The sequence below is a fragment of the Podarcis filfolensis genome (assembly GCF_964270895.1).
Source record: "Podarcis filfolensis genome assembly, chromosome: 8".
In the NCBI taxonomy this organism is placed as follows: Eukaryota; Metazoa; Chordata; class Lepidosauria; order Squamata; family Lacertidae; genus Podarcis; species Podarcis filfolensis.
The window spans coordinates 64,232,134-64,250,570 of NC_139611.1; the positions used below are offsets into that span (position 1 = coordinate 64,232,134).

The following is an 18,437-nucleotide window of genomic DNA, read 5'->3' on the forward strand; positions in this document are numbered from 1 at the left end:
ATTTCCCCAAGAATAATGGGAAGTGATTCTAGTTTACACCCTCAGCTATAATTCCCAGCACCCTTAACAAACTACAGTTCCCCAAATTATTGGGGGAGTGCTTTAAATGTAATAGGTGTGTGCAACCATAGTGTTGGTTCAGGACACTGTATGTTGGGGAATGGTGACTGCCACAAAAAATGGTGAAGAATATAGGGGGTGGGTTCTGCAAAGTGGCCTCCCCCCAAAAAAAAGAAATCTCAGAAATTTTGTCGGAAAAATGTCTTCTGAGAAATCTTGGCTCAATTGGTTCAGCATTAATTTATCCCTTTCCTGAAACTGCCTTCACTGCATGAATTTTTAAGAGAGATGCCTGAAGGCACATTTTTATCCCATGAAAAATAAATTCCAGCCTAGATATTGCTTCCTGACTTGACCCCTGAGGTTAGAAAGAGCAGCATTTTATCAGCTTTGAACTTTTTCCTACCACTTCCACAACTACCTATTTGTAAAGGGGAGGAAGAGAGAAGAAATGGAAGGCTTAATAAAAACAAAGAGAAATTAAAAATGAGGCTGTTTTTTTTTTAAGCAAGTAGACAGTGTTCTCATTTTGCTTTATTGTGATGCATGAAAGACATAAGTTAAAAGAGTTTCACAAGAAAAATTTAGAAAGAAAGTGTTCTAAATATATCTCTATCGTTTCTATATCTAATATATTGGTCCCTTCCAACACTATGATTCTGTGATATTAATACAAATTTGCAAACCTATACAAATCCAAATAACAATGAATACAGTGGTACCTCGGTTTAAGAACAGCCCTGTTTACGAACTATTCGGTTTACGGACTCTGCAAAACCAGAAATAGTGTCCCAATTTGATTACTTTACTTCGGTCTAAGAACGGAATCCGAACGGTGGAAGGGCACCGCCGGTGGCAGGCCTCATTAGGGAAAGCGCACCTCGGTTCAAGAATTGTTTCGGTTTAAGAACGGACTTTCAGAACGGATTAAGTTTGTAAACCGAGGTACCACTGAACAATATTATAAAACCACAACAATTATGGATCACGGGCAATGTGTCCATCTCAACGACAAATCTTTCTTGAGTTATTGGTAGCTTCAGATTTAACGATTAATGCTGGAATTTGACAAAGAACATTTCCCTAAAAAAATCAGAAGCTACCAATGACTTGAAAACGGCTCATAGATGAAATGGACTTTTTACCAATGATCTAGCTAGCCCGCACCAGCTAGTTAGCATTAACTTCTCCTGGTGGTGAAATGCTGTGTATTTGAGCATTTGTTTATGTTTTGCGCTTTGTATGTCTGTGACCTCTGTTGATTTCTGAGGATGGCTGTCAGTGTTCAAGGCCTTGTGCTGTTCCTATGTTGCAGGCCTGTTTAGAAGTAGCAGAAGCAGCGTTATGCTGTATACCTTTAAAGCACATTGTTTCCCTCAAAAAAATTCTGGGTCCTGTAGTTTGCCCCTCACAGAGTTACAATTCCCATAATCCCTTAACCAACTACAGTACCCAGAATTCCTTGAAGGACAGAATGTACTTCCAATATGTTTTAAAGGTATAATCATCGGGGCTTTTTTCCAGCCAGAACTAGCCAGAACTCAGTTCTGGCACCTCTCAGGTGGGTGCCATGGCCATTAACAGAGTTCATGGTGAGTTCCAGCACCACTTTTTCGGGGGGGGGGGAAATAGCACTGGGTATAGTGTGTACACAAGAAGATAGGGAGGGAAGGAGAATGAGAATCACTTTTTAATATTTAAAGAAGGGATCTGGGTCAGGTAAATTCATTTTGATTGGTCAGAGGACTAATAAACTGATTGGCTGGAGGGTCCAGTCAGTGAAGAAAGGGCAGCTAACTGCCTGCTGAGAGAAATGATGGCAGCTGGAAATGTTGGCTGAAGATGGAAGTGTGAGGCAAAGGCCAGGAGAGGCTGAGGTGAGGGTGGGTAGCTGAGCCTTCAGAATTAAGCTCTTCTTCCTGGTGTGATAACTGTACTTTGCTGGCAAGTATAAGAGGAAGGGAGCCAGTGGCTGTGTTGTGGTATGAGGCTCTGTAAAGTTCTTACTGGAATAAGGTGACACAAGCGTTTTGGTTTTAAACAAAAATCAGCTGAAGCATTTGGAAATTCAACTGGAAGAGATTTGGGGTTAGAGGCAGATTATTCCCTGTAGCTGGATGGGGCTGTGAGTGAATTTGCTGTGCTGGAAGTTTGCCCTGAAGTAAAAGCTACTCGGAGGCTAGCGTCAGGGTCAATGTCTCTGCCTTGGCATGGACCAACACTGGAGGGTATAATACTTCACTCTCAGGGAGTACCTTCACAAAAAAACCTACATTTTATTTTATTTATTAAATTTAAATCCTGTTCTTCAATAGAACATGCCCTAGGCAGCTTTATTGATTCTTTGTAGCCATAGGTTCTCACAGTGAATTACAGGGAAGTTTTATTTTGGCAAGGGTTCTGAGAATTCGCCATCAGATATTCCCCTCTTCCCTTAAAAAAAACAACAACCCCTCTTTTGTAGAAGTATAATTCTCACTGACTTCCCTGGGGAAACAAACAGCTGTCACAGAGGCAGTGTGGTGCAGTGGTTAGACTGCCTATGACTGGAGACACCCAGATTCAAATCTCCTCAACCCATGCCACCAAACTCCCTCAGCAACCTTGGACCAGTCACATTCTCTCTCAGCCTAGCCAACATCACAGTGTTGTTGAGAGAATATTTGGGGTGGGGGGAGGTAGAATCATATCTGCTGCCTTGAAATCATTGGGAGAAAGGTTGAATATAAAAGTAATAAATAAATTGGCTTGAACTGTAAATATAATCTGATAACTACCGTAATTCATATACCATTGTTTTGTCCTGCTCCCCTCTTGTTTTTCTTTTCTGTGTTTTTGTATGCGGATGAGATGATGTATCACTTTGTCTGAGCTATGCATACGTCTCCATTACTATTTTATTTTTCCTTTGCTGGGTGTGAATATCACACTTTGAGAGAGAACAGAAGCTCCAGATGTAAGATATTTTGGCCAGCGCCCTTGAACATCACATTTAATAGATTTTTCCTTTTGTGATGGGTTTCTTTCCAACTTAAAAAAAAATGCACTTTATTTGCTGCTACATGTGATCACAGCTGCCCAAAATGCCACAGCCTTCTGAGGCAAGTCTGGGCAGCAACACGAGTGTGGAAAATGCTTCACAGCAGCAGACAGCCTACAAAATTAATGCCTGGGGGATGGCAAGGCAGGGAGAATGTGGATCTCCACTTACCCTGAAAGAGGTGGCCGCAAGCATCTGATGAGTCTTGCACTTCTCTTTAATGATCAGGAGGCCATTCGGTTAAATGCAGTTACATAAGGGAAAATGTATTCAGTAATAGGTGGCCCTACCATGAGATGGAGTGAAGCGGCTGCCTCAGGCAGCAGATTTGGGATGTCACAAAAAAGCAGCAAATGGTTCTTGGGTGATTTTCTGAATGAAATACGTAAAGAACTTGACTAGCTTTGGGTACTTTTCACCTTGACTAAAGGTCATTTGCTGCTCTGCCTTGGCCAGGAATCATTTGAAACAAACCTAGGAGGGGGGAAGATAATTTCAGATTGGGGGAGGGTGAAGCATCTAAGTAAGGTTTAAAAGGCCTAGTTTTATTTATTTATAATCAAGGTTTAAGTCACAGGAAAAGCATAGCATTGTATTTTATAAGCTTCTGTTATGGTTGCTATATACCTTGTTATCAAAAGCAAAACAATGTCATCCACACAAGTCAGCTTCTTCTATACAAAGACATTTGTGGCTTTGGCACAAAGAGCTAGCACACAGGTCTATTCATTTAAACACATATTATTTAGTGTGTAGAACAGCCTTCCCCCAAATTGGTACCCTTCAGATGTCTTGAATTACAACTCCCATCAGCCCCAACTAGAACATTGCAGTTATGGAGACCCAGTCTGGATAGTGACCACATCACTGGAGGGTGCAATGTACCTTTTCCCAAACTGAAATCTCCCCTAAGGAGCTATTTGCAAAACATTACAAGGGTAAGTAGCAGCCTTGGAGGATGGAAAGTAATTTTAAAGAGGAAAACTGCGAAAGAAGGGATTTCATCCACACACATGCACCAATCCTGGTCTCACCCAATAGGCTTCACTTTGCTCTGTCAATAAGGAGTAGAGATCAAATTCTGTGCTTGTGTCATACACCCATGATGATAGTATTTATAATTAGTTTATAGATATATTTCATACATCATCTAACAACATTATTCCTCCAGCCTCCAGCCCAATGTATCCCCAACCAACCAAACGTAATCCACCCCACTTGATAATTTAAACATTGTGTTGCAAATGATTGACAGGGCTGAGCAGAATGTTGGACAGAGCTAGAGGAAGTGACTGGTAGAGATTGTCATTTAGGAAAATGGCAAACTGACAGCTGGAGACAGGCAGTGGGGAATGGGATTAGAGAGAGATGTCAGTAAATATGTAAACAGAGTAAGGATAGCAGCTAGGGATAGAGGTAGTCTTTTTAGGATAAAACATTTAAACTCTGGCAAGTGTTATATTAGCAAAATAGAATTTGACATGTAATGATCTGTGTTGTGGTCTGGGGGTTTTCAAAAGCAGATATATCTCATCCCATGTATGAAGTGACTAGCCTCAGTGCCTATACTTGCCTTCCAATGCAAGAGGCAGTATGCTTCTGAGTAAGAGTTGCTGAGAATTGCAAGTGAAGAGAGGGCTATTTCAGTCATGTTCTGCTAGTGGGCTTCCTATAGGCATCTGGATGACCACTGTGAGAACAGGACACTAGACTAAACGTGTCATTGGTCTGATCCAGCAGGGCTCTTCTTTTGTTCTTAAGTGGGACTGGGTCCAAGCCAGATTTCCAAGGGAGATTCCTACTGTTCTCTCCAAATCAGTAGGTGGTGGCAGCTGGTATCCAAGGAATGTTTGGACTTAATTGGATTGATGGAAGAGACTAATCTTAGGGACAACTTGATGACAGAGCCTTTCAAAGGGTCCCAGGAACATCACAATCATATATCATAATTCCTATCAAACATCAAATTAGGTGCTGTGCATTCCTAACTTGATTTATTCCTTGTGTCTGCTTGCACATTCTACTAGTGCAGGGAGTAGGAAAAGACTAGAAACAGATGTCCCTTGGAATGCCCACATGTTCAAAGCCCAATCAAGTGGTACAATCACGAAGCAGCTTTTAAAAGGGTTAACCAGGCTCAAGAAACAATGTTCCTTCCAACCACATCCTGTCTGATCTTCCTACGTTGAGAATTCTCTACTTCAGCTCCATAAATCTGCTCGAAGGAGCTTTCACTTGTCATAGAAACTTGCAAAAATATGGCAACTGAGCCAGAGGTAATATATACCCACAAAGCAGAAAGACCCATCTCACTTGAGAGCTTAGCCAATCAAATGAGAGGAGCCCAGGCAGTAGAGGTCATCTCTGCTGGTTGCCATGGCTACAATCTCACCATCATCCTTCCCTCACCTCCCTAAACCACAAATTTCCCGTTTCCTGGATGGAAAGAAATGAGCAATGAGGGTCTCGACTTATTTCCAAACATTGCGGAGTGCTTGACATTTCAGACAGGAAAAGAGGCTGCCTGTCTCTTCCTTGCACTAACTGAGCATGGTGGATGATAGCCAGCATATTTGAAATTCCAGCTGCACGGAACTCCAAACACTCTGGGTACCTCACCGTGGCCCCTTAGGACTGCAGGCTTGCCTGCCAAATGCATTGCTTGAGCAAGACAGATCTGGTTTAAGGGTGATTTTTTTCTATCTTCTCTTTTAATGCTCTTGGATCCAATCTATTCGCTCATAACTTTGCTTTAAATATGTAGTCAGGTGCCACAGCCTGCCGTGGTGCTGGCCTTGATCTCAGAGCCAGTCACGTCTGGGAATGCTATACCACTGTCTGGGAACCAGGTTCCTGGTGCTAACTGATTCAGAGCCCACAGAGTCTGAAGCTGGTGGTCCTGAGCCCATAGAACCTAGGCTATGTTAGCAGAGTCACTTAAAACAATGCAGGTAGAATCCAGAGAGAAAAGAACATGATAATGCTTTACTGGGTAAACTTAAGAAAACAGTACATGATATGCGGAGAAATAGAGAGGTTTTGTCTTTCTTAATTCAGGCCTTGCTGGTAGTAGCATGATTTTCAGCTAAACATACAGAGGGGAAACTCCCTAAGAACTGTACAGCCAATTAGCACATTAGTTACCTCAGCAAGGATCATGCCATTCTGACTGGTTGCTAAGCAACACCTCCACCAACCTCTCTTGATTGGCAGCCAACATAATAAACCATTTGGTGAAGGGGTCCTACAGTTGTAATTCCAAAGAGCTGATGGTCTAGTGTCCGATACAGGACACCCACAGAAGTATCCCCTGGGCCTGACTCACCTGAGGAATTGAGTGCGCCCCACACTGCCACACCTGCAGAGCATCACAGCAAATGCTCCGGATAGAAGGCCACATCAAAGCAAATAAGTACTCAGGCCAGGGGATTAGCCCTTTAAGATCCAGTTTTCAGGCCAGAGGGGTGGAGCTTGGGAAAGATGGAGTGGAGGAAAGGACTCATTGAGATTTACTTCAGCTCTAGCCTTTGTTGAAACAAGTTTACTGAGAGCTTTATGTAGTGTTGCAGCCACCTTGGTTACCTGATAGGAATGGGTCAGAGCACAGCTTGGAGGGGTCCCTTACTACATGTTGTGGCTGCTAGGACCTCTCAAGTGAAGGCACTGGAGTCCTGGACATTTGCAAAATTGGGGTTTTGTTGGTGGGGTGGGGAGGCCAAGTCATTGAACTGGGCAGGGGGAGAGAAAAATGTGGCTAGAGAAAGAGGATATGTTCCAAAAGTTAGCCACAAAGAGAGCAGAAGTGCAAATGAACAAGGGAAACACTTGCAGGGCTAGGTGCAGGGGGAATGAACAACTTGTAGTAAAATTAGATAAACTCCCCTCTGGCAGTTTGAACAACCTGCTCTCGGCAGCCTCCACCAGCACCTTATAGGAGGGGGAGATATGCAAGCCTAAAACTTAATGTGCCTTGTTACTAGTCACCCGGAAGGTGATTCTCCAAACCAGTCTAAAGTCTGCTAATGAAAGAACTTGATGTTAGGTTGTATGTATCATTAATGCCTCTGTAAACAGTTTAAAGAGTACCAGGCTAACTCTTACTCAAGAGCAGAGGTGTCACAGAAAACTCTGACATCCAGGAGGTCATCATAACAGCCCCTTAACCAACCCCCCAAGAATGGTCCAAAGATGCAAGCAGCTGCACTGATCCATTATATGCACACATTAAAGAGCAGAATCAGCAAATATCCGAATACCCAACTTTATTAAGCAGCTGACAGTCACAGAATAGTAAACTGGTCTCATCTTCTGATGGCCTCTTTTGTAACCCACTACAATGATTAAAACAGCAGCAGCAACCTGAAAGTCTCCTTGGGGTCTGTTAATTACCCTGGTGCTCCAGCAGATGACGTTTTTGCTCCTGTTCTGAAAAAAGACCTGGAACTGCATTCTCCCTCTACTATACCACTGACCAGGAGCTGGGTCAGATTGGAGGGAGAGGCAAGAGAGCAAGAGTGGAGTCGTATTATTAATTTATTTAGGCTAAACATTTGCCCTTCATTCATATTCCTGGGTTAGTTTACAAAATATATATATATCAAACAATCAGAACATGTATGTGCCCTTCAGTTGTGCAAAGGATTGGATGGGATCATCAGGAAGCTCCTGGAATGGTAAATAAAGTGAGGTTTTCATGCTCGCTCCTAGCCAACCTGAACTAAGGGATGAAGAGCTGATGTGCCTCTGGCTCCTCCCTCTTGTGCATTTTTCATGTGATCCTGCCCAAGTGGTGAGATGTATTATCTGCAGTAGAAAGTATCCAGGGCCAAACATGAACACCTTAGCCCTGATACCTCTGTACTGCTCAAGGTAGTACAGGTCAACCTTTTCAAACCCAGGACCAGCTTTGGGATCCACTTTTAATTTTGTAACCACCCGTAGCCATCTTTTATGGAAGCTGTTTTATGCCAACATTCCAAAACCTGGTGCCCTCCAGATCTTTTGGATTACAACTCCCATCAACCTCAGCAAGTGTCACCAATGATCAGGAATGATGGGAGTTGCAGTCCAACAACATCTGGAGGTTGGGGGAGGCTGACTCATGTAAATGATTAATCCCAGGTCACCAATGTGGCGGTGCCCTCCAGATGCTGTTGGGAGTTGTTGTTTAGTCGTTTCCGATTCTTCGTGACCCTATGGACCAGAGCACGCCAGGCACTCCTGTCTTCCACTGCCTCCCACAGTTTGGTCAAAGCTGTTGGGAGTACAACTACCATAATCTCTGAACCTTGACAATGCTGGCTAGGAGTTGGAGTCCAACAACACTTGGAGTGCCATTGGTTTCCCATCCCTCGCCTTCCACTTGCAAATCATTTGCTGTGCAAGACAAGTTCTTTCTGGGTTACAAAAATGTTAGCACTAATTGGCAGAAAAGAATAACTATTTATTTAGAAAATTCACATTTTCATTCTCATGATTCAGATAACCTTCTTGAGTTGATAGCTGCTATAAGAGTTTTCTGAGCCATGCCTTATCATGTTTTAAGAATGAGTAAGATTGCCACTTTGATAAATATTTAACATATCAAAATGCTTTGGGAATCAAAACAATCCATGCATTTGTTTGTTTGGCATTACATTTTGGGGTGATCCATGAGTGGTCCAGAGGGTGGTGGTATAATAATAATAATAATAATAATAATAATAATAATAATAATTATTATTATTATTATTATTATTATTATTATTTATACCCCACCCATCTGGGCAGCTTACAGTGCATATAAAAACATAGTAAAACATCAGACATTAAAAACTTTGTTACAGGGCTGCCTTCAGATGTCTTCTAAAGTTGTGTAGTTCTTTATCTCCTTGACATCTGATGGGAGGGGGTTCCACAGGGAGGGCGCCACTGCTGAGAAGGCCTTCTGCCTCACTTCTCAAAATGAGGTTACAGCTAGGAGACCCTCAAAGGAAGACCTCAGTGTTCGGGCTGAGCAATGGGGGTAGAGACGCTCCTTCAGGTCTGCTGTTTGGACAAGCTACCAATGATACGCAATCATGGATCAAACACAGCTGAAAACATTTTCTAGCACAGAAGAAACCACCACATACTTCAAGGATTCTGTCTCTGACTATGATTTTAAGCAAGAGATTCAATAATGGATTAAAACTTATGAAACGGGAACAAACCTCTCTGAAATAACCATGTTGTGGTAGATTCTGGTGTAATAATTTCTGCAAGAAGCTGCACCACAGAATCTATGACAGGTCAAGAAATAAATTGGTGCTGTTTAAATCTGCAGCCTCAGGCTGCTGAAAAGATTGCCTTAAGCTGGAGACATCACTGGGGATGTCATACTGTACTTCCTTTCTTTTTTAAATGAGGCACAACATTTTCCCACAAGGGTTTTTGCAGCTGGCTTTGTACAATTTATTCTTTGCACAGGATTTGTACATCTGACGAATTATGTGATCCATGGCAATGTTTTTGGTACGCATGTACAGCCATGCCTGTGCCACAGAATTGGAAAATGAAAAAAAGAACCAGTTATTTGTTAGCAGGAGAGTATGTATATTAAGAGTCTGAGAACTATTCACTCTGCATCTTGACAAATGAAGTTGTGGAAAGACAACAAGGAATGTGCACAAAACCAGGAATAATTACACAGATTTGTAATTTTTCTCATTAAGCAACTCTTGAGTTTTCCCACAATTCAGAATATTTGGGCAGAACCATATGTCAGTGCAGGAGTAGATGTTGGTGGAAAGGGCCTGGGAAGTAAAGCTTCAACTTATAAGAGACTCACTAAAGTCTTTTATAGAATTTCCTGGGAGCCCGTACCATTTGAACCTACGGCTGACTTCTGAGTAACCATGAATAGACTGGATGTGGAAGAACATGTAGTCTGCATAGAGAAAATCCCTGGTACGACTCAGGAAAAGGCACTTTCGTGTGTTCAATTTAGGGGTTTATTTTCCCAGTTCTTGGACTGATTACCCCCCCCCCCCAGGTTTTGGTCAGCAATCAGGAGGACAACTTTTCTTCCCCTCCAAATGGAAATTCAAAGGATAAAATTTCTGTCCCCAGATGCTGCCCTTGATAGCTGAATTCTATTATTATATTTATTGTTTTTCTTAATGTTTAGATATCACTTTTCTTCCATCCTGGAGACCAAGACGGCATATATGTAGTTTCTGGAAGTTCTCCCATCCAGACACTTACTGGGCCTAGATCTGCTTAGCTTCAGCCAGGTGATGACCCCACATACAGTGGTACCTTGGGTTAAGAACTTAATTCATTCTGGAGGTCCGTTCTTAACCTGAAACTGTTCTTTACCTGAGATACCACTTTAGCTAATGGGGCCTCCCACTGTCGTGCGATTTCTGTTCTCATCCTGAAGCAAAGTTCTTAACCCGAGGTACTATTTCTGGGTTAGCAGAGTCTGTAACCTGAAGCGTCTGTAACCTGAAGCATCTGTAACCCAAGGTACCACTGTACCTTCAGACCATACCGTGGGATCCAGGGGTTGCAACTCCTGCAATTTATACAGCATGAAGAAAAACTGAATGTTTCTGATGGTTATTCAGATGGTACTGGAAATTCAAACAGTTGGGGCTTATAATTATCCCAACAAAACAGTTTTTGTAGACTGAGCAGATTCTACATCCTAAGCAATAGTAATTTTGTGTATTTGCTCCTTCCCTCAGAAGACCTACAGACCTGATCATTCAAATGTAAACATGTGCTTTTCCTGGCATCTTTTGCTCTGGTTCTGCTGAGAAACTGATATTTTAAAGGTGATATATTACATGAAACACATTAAAGGAGCGCTATTCCACTTTTGGAAGCACCTTATTTGCTCATCAAAGTGGCGTACCTATTTTCAGTGGTGAAATGCCAAGGGCCTGTAAACAAGAACCCCATTGTTGGATGACCTCCGGCATTAAATATTGCTTGCTGATAGCATCAATCACATGCAGTGGGAATGCATTTTTGAATGTTTCAGAGGATTTCAGTAATTATTATCCGGGCTGGAAAATGAGTTGGGAAACTGACTCTGCCCTCCCCAGGAAGAGAGGCTATTTCTTCAGCATTGCCACTTTAATTTCTTAGACTCTCTCCTTTGATACCGAGACTGTGAATGTGGCACTTCACTTGCTTTAGAAACTTGTGGTTTGGGAAGTATAACTTGGTCAGGTTTTGCCATTTCAAAGCCAGCCTCACCAACTCTGCCTCCCTTTTGTAAGAGCCAATCAATCTTCCCATTTCTTTAGGAATAAGAGTTGGGAATTCTTAGTGCACAGAAATATCTGATCCACATATATAATGCTGCCCTCCCATCCTCTCTGTCAGGCCCTTCTCTCCAGGCTCTGCTCCACTCCTTTCTTGAATCCGTTTCCCTGGCTGGAATGTGTCCTTGAACTCTGATAATACCTCTGGCTTGCCTGGATTGAGAGATGTTTGTAAATGGAATGTAGCCTGCTCCTGTGCCTGGAGACAATCAGTCAGATCGTGTGTCCACAGCAGTGACTAGGGGAGGAATGACTGCTGGGAGAAGCATAGAAAGAAGAATTGCCATGGTACACCTGCATCAGCACAACTGGATGCCTTCATTTGCCCCAGCTGCAACAAAACATGTCTCTCCCATATCAGTCTCTACAGCTACAGCAGGCAATGCAACTCCGATGGATTGACTTCACCTCCAAAGGCATACTCCTCCATTGTCTCCTGAAACAGATGGATGCCAACAACAAAGCTTGCTCTACAAAGGTAATAGTCATATCTTTTGTTCTGCCCACTTTTGCTTTTGTTCCTACCTATTCTTGGCTTTGGCCTCACCCACTACTGGCATGTGGTACCTGGAAAGTTGCTCATGAGGGAATGTGGCCCTTGGACTGAAAAGGGTTCTCTGCCTTTGCTTTAGAACAAACTTGGCCCTCCATATGTTTTTTGAGACTACAGTTCCCATCATCCCTGACTACTGGTCCTGCTAGCTAGGGATCATGGGAGTTGTAGGCCAAAAAACATCTGGAGGGCTGAGTTTGAAGAAGCCTGCTTTAGAATGTGATGTATTGAGTACTAAAGGGGGAATCATGGGAGATATGTTAGGCATCTGTTTGGTCACTGGATGCTGGACTAGATAGGCTATTGGCCTGATTCAGCAAGCTGTTCTTATGTTCCTACGTCTTTTGATGGCTATTAGTCACCAGTTTTAGGCTCTCCAGGTGCAAAAGAAGACAGGGCTCCTGCACCTTTAATAATTACCGGTATGTAGAAGAGAGGATAATGCAGGTGTTACTTGTCAGACAAACACCACCTATTGAAATTCCCTTTTCTACACTATAATTAAAGGTGCATGAGTCCTATCCTTTTTTGCACTAGGCCATCACATTCACCATGGCTAAACAGAGAACCTCTGCACTGAATACCAGTTGCTGAGGCAGTCAACATTTGGAGACGACTACTGCCTTCCTGTCCAGGCGGTGGTATTCCTGGAAGCAATCTGGTTAGCCACTGCGAGTGGTATGATGCTGTACTTAAATGGACTTTTGGTATGATCCAGCAGGGCTCTTTGTACAGTCCTAACGTGTCTCATTCAGGATTTTCTGAATGGTGAAATATGCACAAGTAGATAGGTTGCTTCTTCCTTCCTTTATAATCACACACATCATCACTACATCATGCAAGATGTCTTAAAATAAAAATAGGAGACTACATAAGAGGGTGATTTCTCATCCATCCTTAGTGAGGCCTTACAGGGGTGATACACCACTGAAATCTACTCTTCTACACAGCTAATAAAGGTGCACAAACCCCTGTCCTCTTTTTCAATATGCTTTACAGTGGACCCTCTGGATACGAACTTAATTCACACCCCGAAAATTATGTAAATAGAGGTGCGCTTCTGCGCATGACGTGATTGAGCGCTTCTACACACTTCCAGGTTTGCCGTGGCTCTAATCCAAAGATTCCGTATCCAGAGGGATATGTAAGTAGAGGTACGGCTGTATATGTTAGAGGAGTGGGAAATTGGAAGAGAACTCAAAAGCAGGAGATGAAATGATTGTTGTTAACTCTCCACCATGAGTTTATCAACTGTCATTTTCACATCAACAATTTACAAGGCATTGCCAAGCATACTGATTTATATGACCCTTCACTCTTTGCATTTTTGTTTAAAGTCATACCATCCTGGAATTTCATTTACTTTGCTCCAGAGGCAGCAGCTGGTGTCACTTGTTATTTTCATTTTTTTTTAAATTGCATTCATTGATGTCTCCAAGTGCCGTTCTTTCCTTTCTGTTCACATCAAAGGAGCAGACGTGCCTGTGAATGGCAGCAATGTTCCTGTTGTGTTCCCTCTTCTTTTTTTTTGTTAGTTATTGCTGTAGCTGGTTCATTTTCGTCTCCATGAAAAGCAAACATAAGCTCTACAAGAGGTTCATTGCATATCATCATTTCATTACAGGGAAGGTGCTATTGAAAAGGCACCCCCCGGCAGCATTATTCCTCTTTTCTCTGCATGTCATGATGTAGCTATCCAAACTGGCATCGTTCTGCTCATATCAGTACTTTACACATTCAGAAGCAACAATGGAAACACGAGAAAAACATTTGTAACCTGCAAAGCTCACAGTAACAGGTTGCTTAGAGAGGGGATAGTCTGTTACAGCAAACACATCAAAGCATTTTGCGACACCTTTAAAGATGAACAGAAGCTTTGGTGGACTAGCGCCAACTTTGCCAGGTGCATGAAGTGTTATCCTTAGTTAGCAGACAGATACACAGATACACATTGATATGAAGAAGAAAGTGGGGCCAAATGGCAATGAAATGAAACACAGCACAATCTGTGACAACTCACTCTCTGAAGAGCTAATCCTTATGTAACCAACACAACACCATCCATGCACAAGAGAGAGGGATTGGCAGGCTTAGGAGAACCTCAAGGTTTGCAGAAGTACAAAAACACTTGAGAAAAAGAAGCAGTGGGAGAGTTCCAGAGACAGCCTAAGGAGGCCTGAATGCTCAGTGGGCAGACAACAGCAAGCATCTGTTGAGGGGGAGAGATGGAAGCCCTTAGGGGAATGGCATGGAGTACTGTGGGAAAGGGCATGGCTAGCTGGAATCTTGAACAGGAACACTCCACAATGTTGCTTCTCTCCCCCCACTTCTTTTGTAGACCTCAACTCCTCTACGTAAAACTTACATGTATGTAAGTGCAGTGGCTATTTGCTACTCACTGCTTGCAAGAGGAAAGGCACAAATTCTATTCTGATCTGCCAAGGTTTCCTACCTGATTCCCTGGAACTGATCCTGAGTAGTCACTACAGGTAACTTGACAATTGGATTATTTCCATTTTTGTATAATACTATAGTGTAAATGCATTGCCCTTTTGCTTGGTCCTTCTGGCACTGTTCAGAAGTGATGCAGTTACATAATATTAGACTTACAGATTTAATACTATTCTTGGTTGTGGTGGGGAGGATTTTCAGAGGGCAATGTCTGTATTGCTTCAGAACTGTGATATGCCAGCCCTGCAACATTTTGGGGGGGCCTCCAGCTCATTCTGCTAAGTGGGGCCCTAATCTTCTGCCCCTAAGTCCTGCTCTGATGGCATCAATGCTGTTCTGATGTGCCAGAATAAGGGTGTCATACTTCACTTGCAATTTAAATTAAGATATTTAAAACTACTGATATTTTAATTTCCCATTACCGTTGTCAGGTATGCTGTCAATATGCCAATTTCCTTGGGATGAAATACTTGCGGCAAGTCTATTAATGAGGGGGCGAAGAAGGAACAGCAGAGATTTTCCTCCAGTTTTTAAATTGTATTGGGCATGCTTTGCCATGCTGCACACATGATCCCTGTGGATGTTGGCCATTAACCTCCCACTGACCTTGACATCGCAGTGGTGCAATTCCTTCTGGTTACTGTGCACCTACCTATCTGGTGACTTTTGAATAAATAAAAAGGAAGCTGTTTTATTTTTAACACATTTCCCACATTTACAGTGGGCAGTCCTGACCTCTGGGTCAGAGATTTCCTAGCAATTAAATAACCAAACCAAAGACATTTTGGCCACTTCTGTTGGCTAGAAATATTGATGAAGGTCCAGGCATTGCAAAGCTTTGGCATGGCATGCCTCTTTAAAAATAAGTCGGCATTTCACATTCCAAGAATCTGAAGGGCCCTAACTTGTGGGAAATACTTTTCATATAAAGTCTGCTTGGTGCTCAAAGGCAGTGGTGGTCATTCAGTTTTATGATGACTTGGGAAAGCAAGCATGAGACTGCAATAATATGGCTAGATACAGGGTAACCCCTTCCACAAGACCTATCATGCTTCTAGTCCTTAGTGCATGGGTGGCTAACTTCTGCCACCTCCCAAGCATATTCTTAATAGCCTCCAAAGTTCCCACCAGGTTTGGTGGCACCAGGTTTGGTGGCACCAGGTTTGGTGACACAAATAAATTAGATGCACTGCTTTGATGGACAAAGAGGTTTAAGCACCTCTGCCCAACCCAGCACCCTGATGGGAATGCAAATTTCACCTATGGTCATCAGACTGATAAAGTGATGAATGGGGGGGGGGCAAAAACTGCCCTCTTGAACTGATCTTCATGCATCTGCTACGGAGGTTGTATGTGTGTGAGAATGTGGGATGGTCTCATTTGCTACTGGTGTGCATGCTCCAGATAGTTGGCCAAGGGTGAGTGTGGCCATCAAGTCAAAGAGGATTAACATACACACCCCACCCCCGTGTTAGGATTTCAGAGGAAAACCAGGGGGGGTACTTAGGGTTAGGGAACCTTTTTCAGCCTGAGACCCACATATCCTTGTATGACACCTTTCAAGATCCACATGCCAGTGGTGGCCAGAGCAAGGATGTGACTCCTACCTTTGTACAGTAGGCTACACTGCAGCCATGCAAAATGATTTGTACACACGCAGAGAGAGAGAGAGAGAGAGAGAGAGAGAGAGAGAGAGAGAGAGGGGGGTAAGCAATGAAGCATCTGCACAATTCAAAAACACATTCAGCCAGGCAAAACCACAAGGAGGGTATGCAGCAGGGCAAATATGGCATTCTGGGGACAGTCCTGAGGCTGGATAGCAAGCAATGAAGCATTATCAGGGTTCAAGAACGTTCAGCCAGGGAAATGGTAGGATTCATGGCTGTTTTCCTTTTCATTTCATTTTTACAATAACCCTCTGAGGCAGGTTAAGATGAGATACACTGATTGGCCCATGATCACTCAGTGAGCTTCATGACTGAGCAGGGATTCAGATCCTGTTTTACTTGATCCTAGCCCAAGAATGGGGAACCTCAGGTCCCAGGACCCCAATGTGGTCTGCCAGGCCTCTTGCGACTCTTCACAGGCTGCACCCTCTCTGAAGCCACACCCATCACCAGCCCTGCTTTGCATTCTCATTGAGTGTTTTCACCTGGCCAGAATGTGTCTTTGATTTCTGATAATGCCTATTTCTTGCCTGGATAGAGGAGAGAGAGGAGTGTTTGTAGAAACTAGCCTACTGCACAAAGGCAAAATTTGCATTCATTTTGTCCACTTTTGCCACTGGCCACACACCCCCATTGTCATGTGGCCTTCAAGCTGCAAGAAGTTCCTCCCCACTCTCCTAGCTCTACATCAGTCTTCCCCAACCTGGTGCCCTCCAGGTGCTTTGGACTACAGCCCTCATAAACTCCAGCTGCAGTAGTGTGCTAGAAAGGCTGCCCTACAGGAATAGTGCAATCCTATTCATGTCTATTTTTTTAAAAAAAAGATATTTATTGAGATTTTACAAAAACATAAGTTTACAAAATAGAAAATTCTTTTAATTCTTTTTTATCTATTTGTTTTTTGTATTTTTATTCTTCTTTTTTCTTCTTTTTTGTATCTTTTTCTTTCTATGTGACTTTTTTCCTATTCATGTCTATTTAAAAGTCCCATGTGAATGACTTCCCAGGTAAATCTGTACAGGAATGCAGGCTAATGCATGTTAGTCATTAAAAAACGTGGTAGTTAACAAGGAATGAATGCTGGTAATTGGCTCTACGCGGTTATCAAACTTAAGATTCCTTACTTGAGAGTAACACCCAGAATTCAACAGGACTTGATTTCCTGCAAACACGGTTTAGCTAGGATCGAACTGCCACTAACAGCGCACTCCTTGGCCCTTTTACACGGAAGTAAGTCCCATGATATCTAATGTGGATGGGCGGGCAGGAGGCAGGCAACGGACTTTCTACCAAGCATGCTTAGGATCGCACGCAGCAGGATGAAGACGCCAGAGCGGCGGCCGCGATTGCGGATGGATGACTTAATCGGGAATTTACGACGGCGGGAGCATTTGGAGGAGGAACTGCGGGGAAGCGAGGTACTACTACCTGGAGCAGCTGCGAGGAGGTGGGCTTTCTTGCTCCTCTCCGCCCTTCCCCGGAGCGTGCGGGCCCCGGGCTGGGCCGGAGAATCAGCCGGAGTCGAGGAGGAGCCACCCTCTCCTTCCCCGCTAGGCCGAGCAGCCAATAAGGCGCCAGGGGCCGGCATTCAGCTCCTCCTTCCCGGGGAGAGCGGAGCCCGACGCTGAGTGTGCTGGTGGAGCGGGGGAAACAAGCGGCGGCGCAGAAAGTCTTCGGGCGCCCGAGTAGCCCGCAGCGCCGAGAGGCGAAGGGCGGCAGTGGTCGAGCGCAGCGCCTGACTGCCCGGCCGCCCTACTCGCAGCTCCGCCGCAGCGCGCGTAAAGAAGCCTGAAGCGCGGCTGGAGGCGGAGGAAGGAGAGATCGAGATCCCCTATTAGCCGGACTTGCAGCATTTCTCGGGGCTCCGAGGAAGCAGCCGCAATGCCGCTTGCCCAGCTGGGAGCGGAACCTTGGCCCGACATGGAGCTGGTGGACATGGAGCTGGACGCGGAGGTGAGAGGTGGCGGCGGTGGGGCTCCGGAGGAGGGAGGGAGGGGGGCGCTAGGTGAGTCGAAGGAGGCAGCGGTGGGGCATTGCCTGCCTGCCTTCCCTCGGAGGGCGAAGGTCTCCTGGTGACTTTTTTCCAGGATTGCCTGCAAAGGAGTGGCGTCTGCGCCTGTCTCCTGGTTGCGCCTCCGCGCAAAGGACCGAGAGCGCGCGTGTTCCAGCTCTCTTATTTGCAGGCTGGGATTGGGTCGTGGGGCTGCTGTGAGTTGGGGAGCGGGTGGCAGTGTGTCGAGCGCCCCCCCCGCCCCTTTCATGCAAAAGTCACTACATAGGTTGGCACACAATCTGTGAAGAAGCGGGTCGGATTCTCTTTGATTGTATGTGTAAGTTTCGTTATCTTTGTCCTTTGGCCCAATGAAAGCGGT

At 44.1% G+C, this 18,437-nt stretch overlaps 1 protein-coding gene across 2 annotated transcripts in view; it reads left to right on the forward strand.

The window, feature by feature from the left end:
- RPS6KA1 (ribosomal protein S6 kinase A1) overlaps window positions 1–18,437 on the forward strand; it is a 116,350-nt gene that overhangs the window by 12,190 nt on the left and 85,723 nt on the right. Inside the window, exons 2-4 of one of the 2 annotated variants that reach the window (XM_083627088.1) lie at window positions 11,456–11,872; window positions 14,286–14,436; window positions 17,217–18,018. In XM_083627088.1, the coding sequence (XP_083483214.1) occupies window positions 17,947–18,018 (72 nt within the window). In that variant the 5' untranslated portion in view covers window positions 11,456–11,872; window positions 14,286–14,436; window positions 17,217–17,946. Of the gene's footprint in view, window positions 1–11,455; window positions 11,873–14,285; window positions 14,437–17,216; window positions 18,019–18,437 lie in introns of those variants that run through there. The other variant, XM_083627090.1, reaches the window with a different exon arrangement.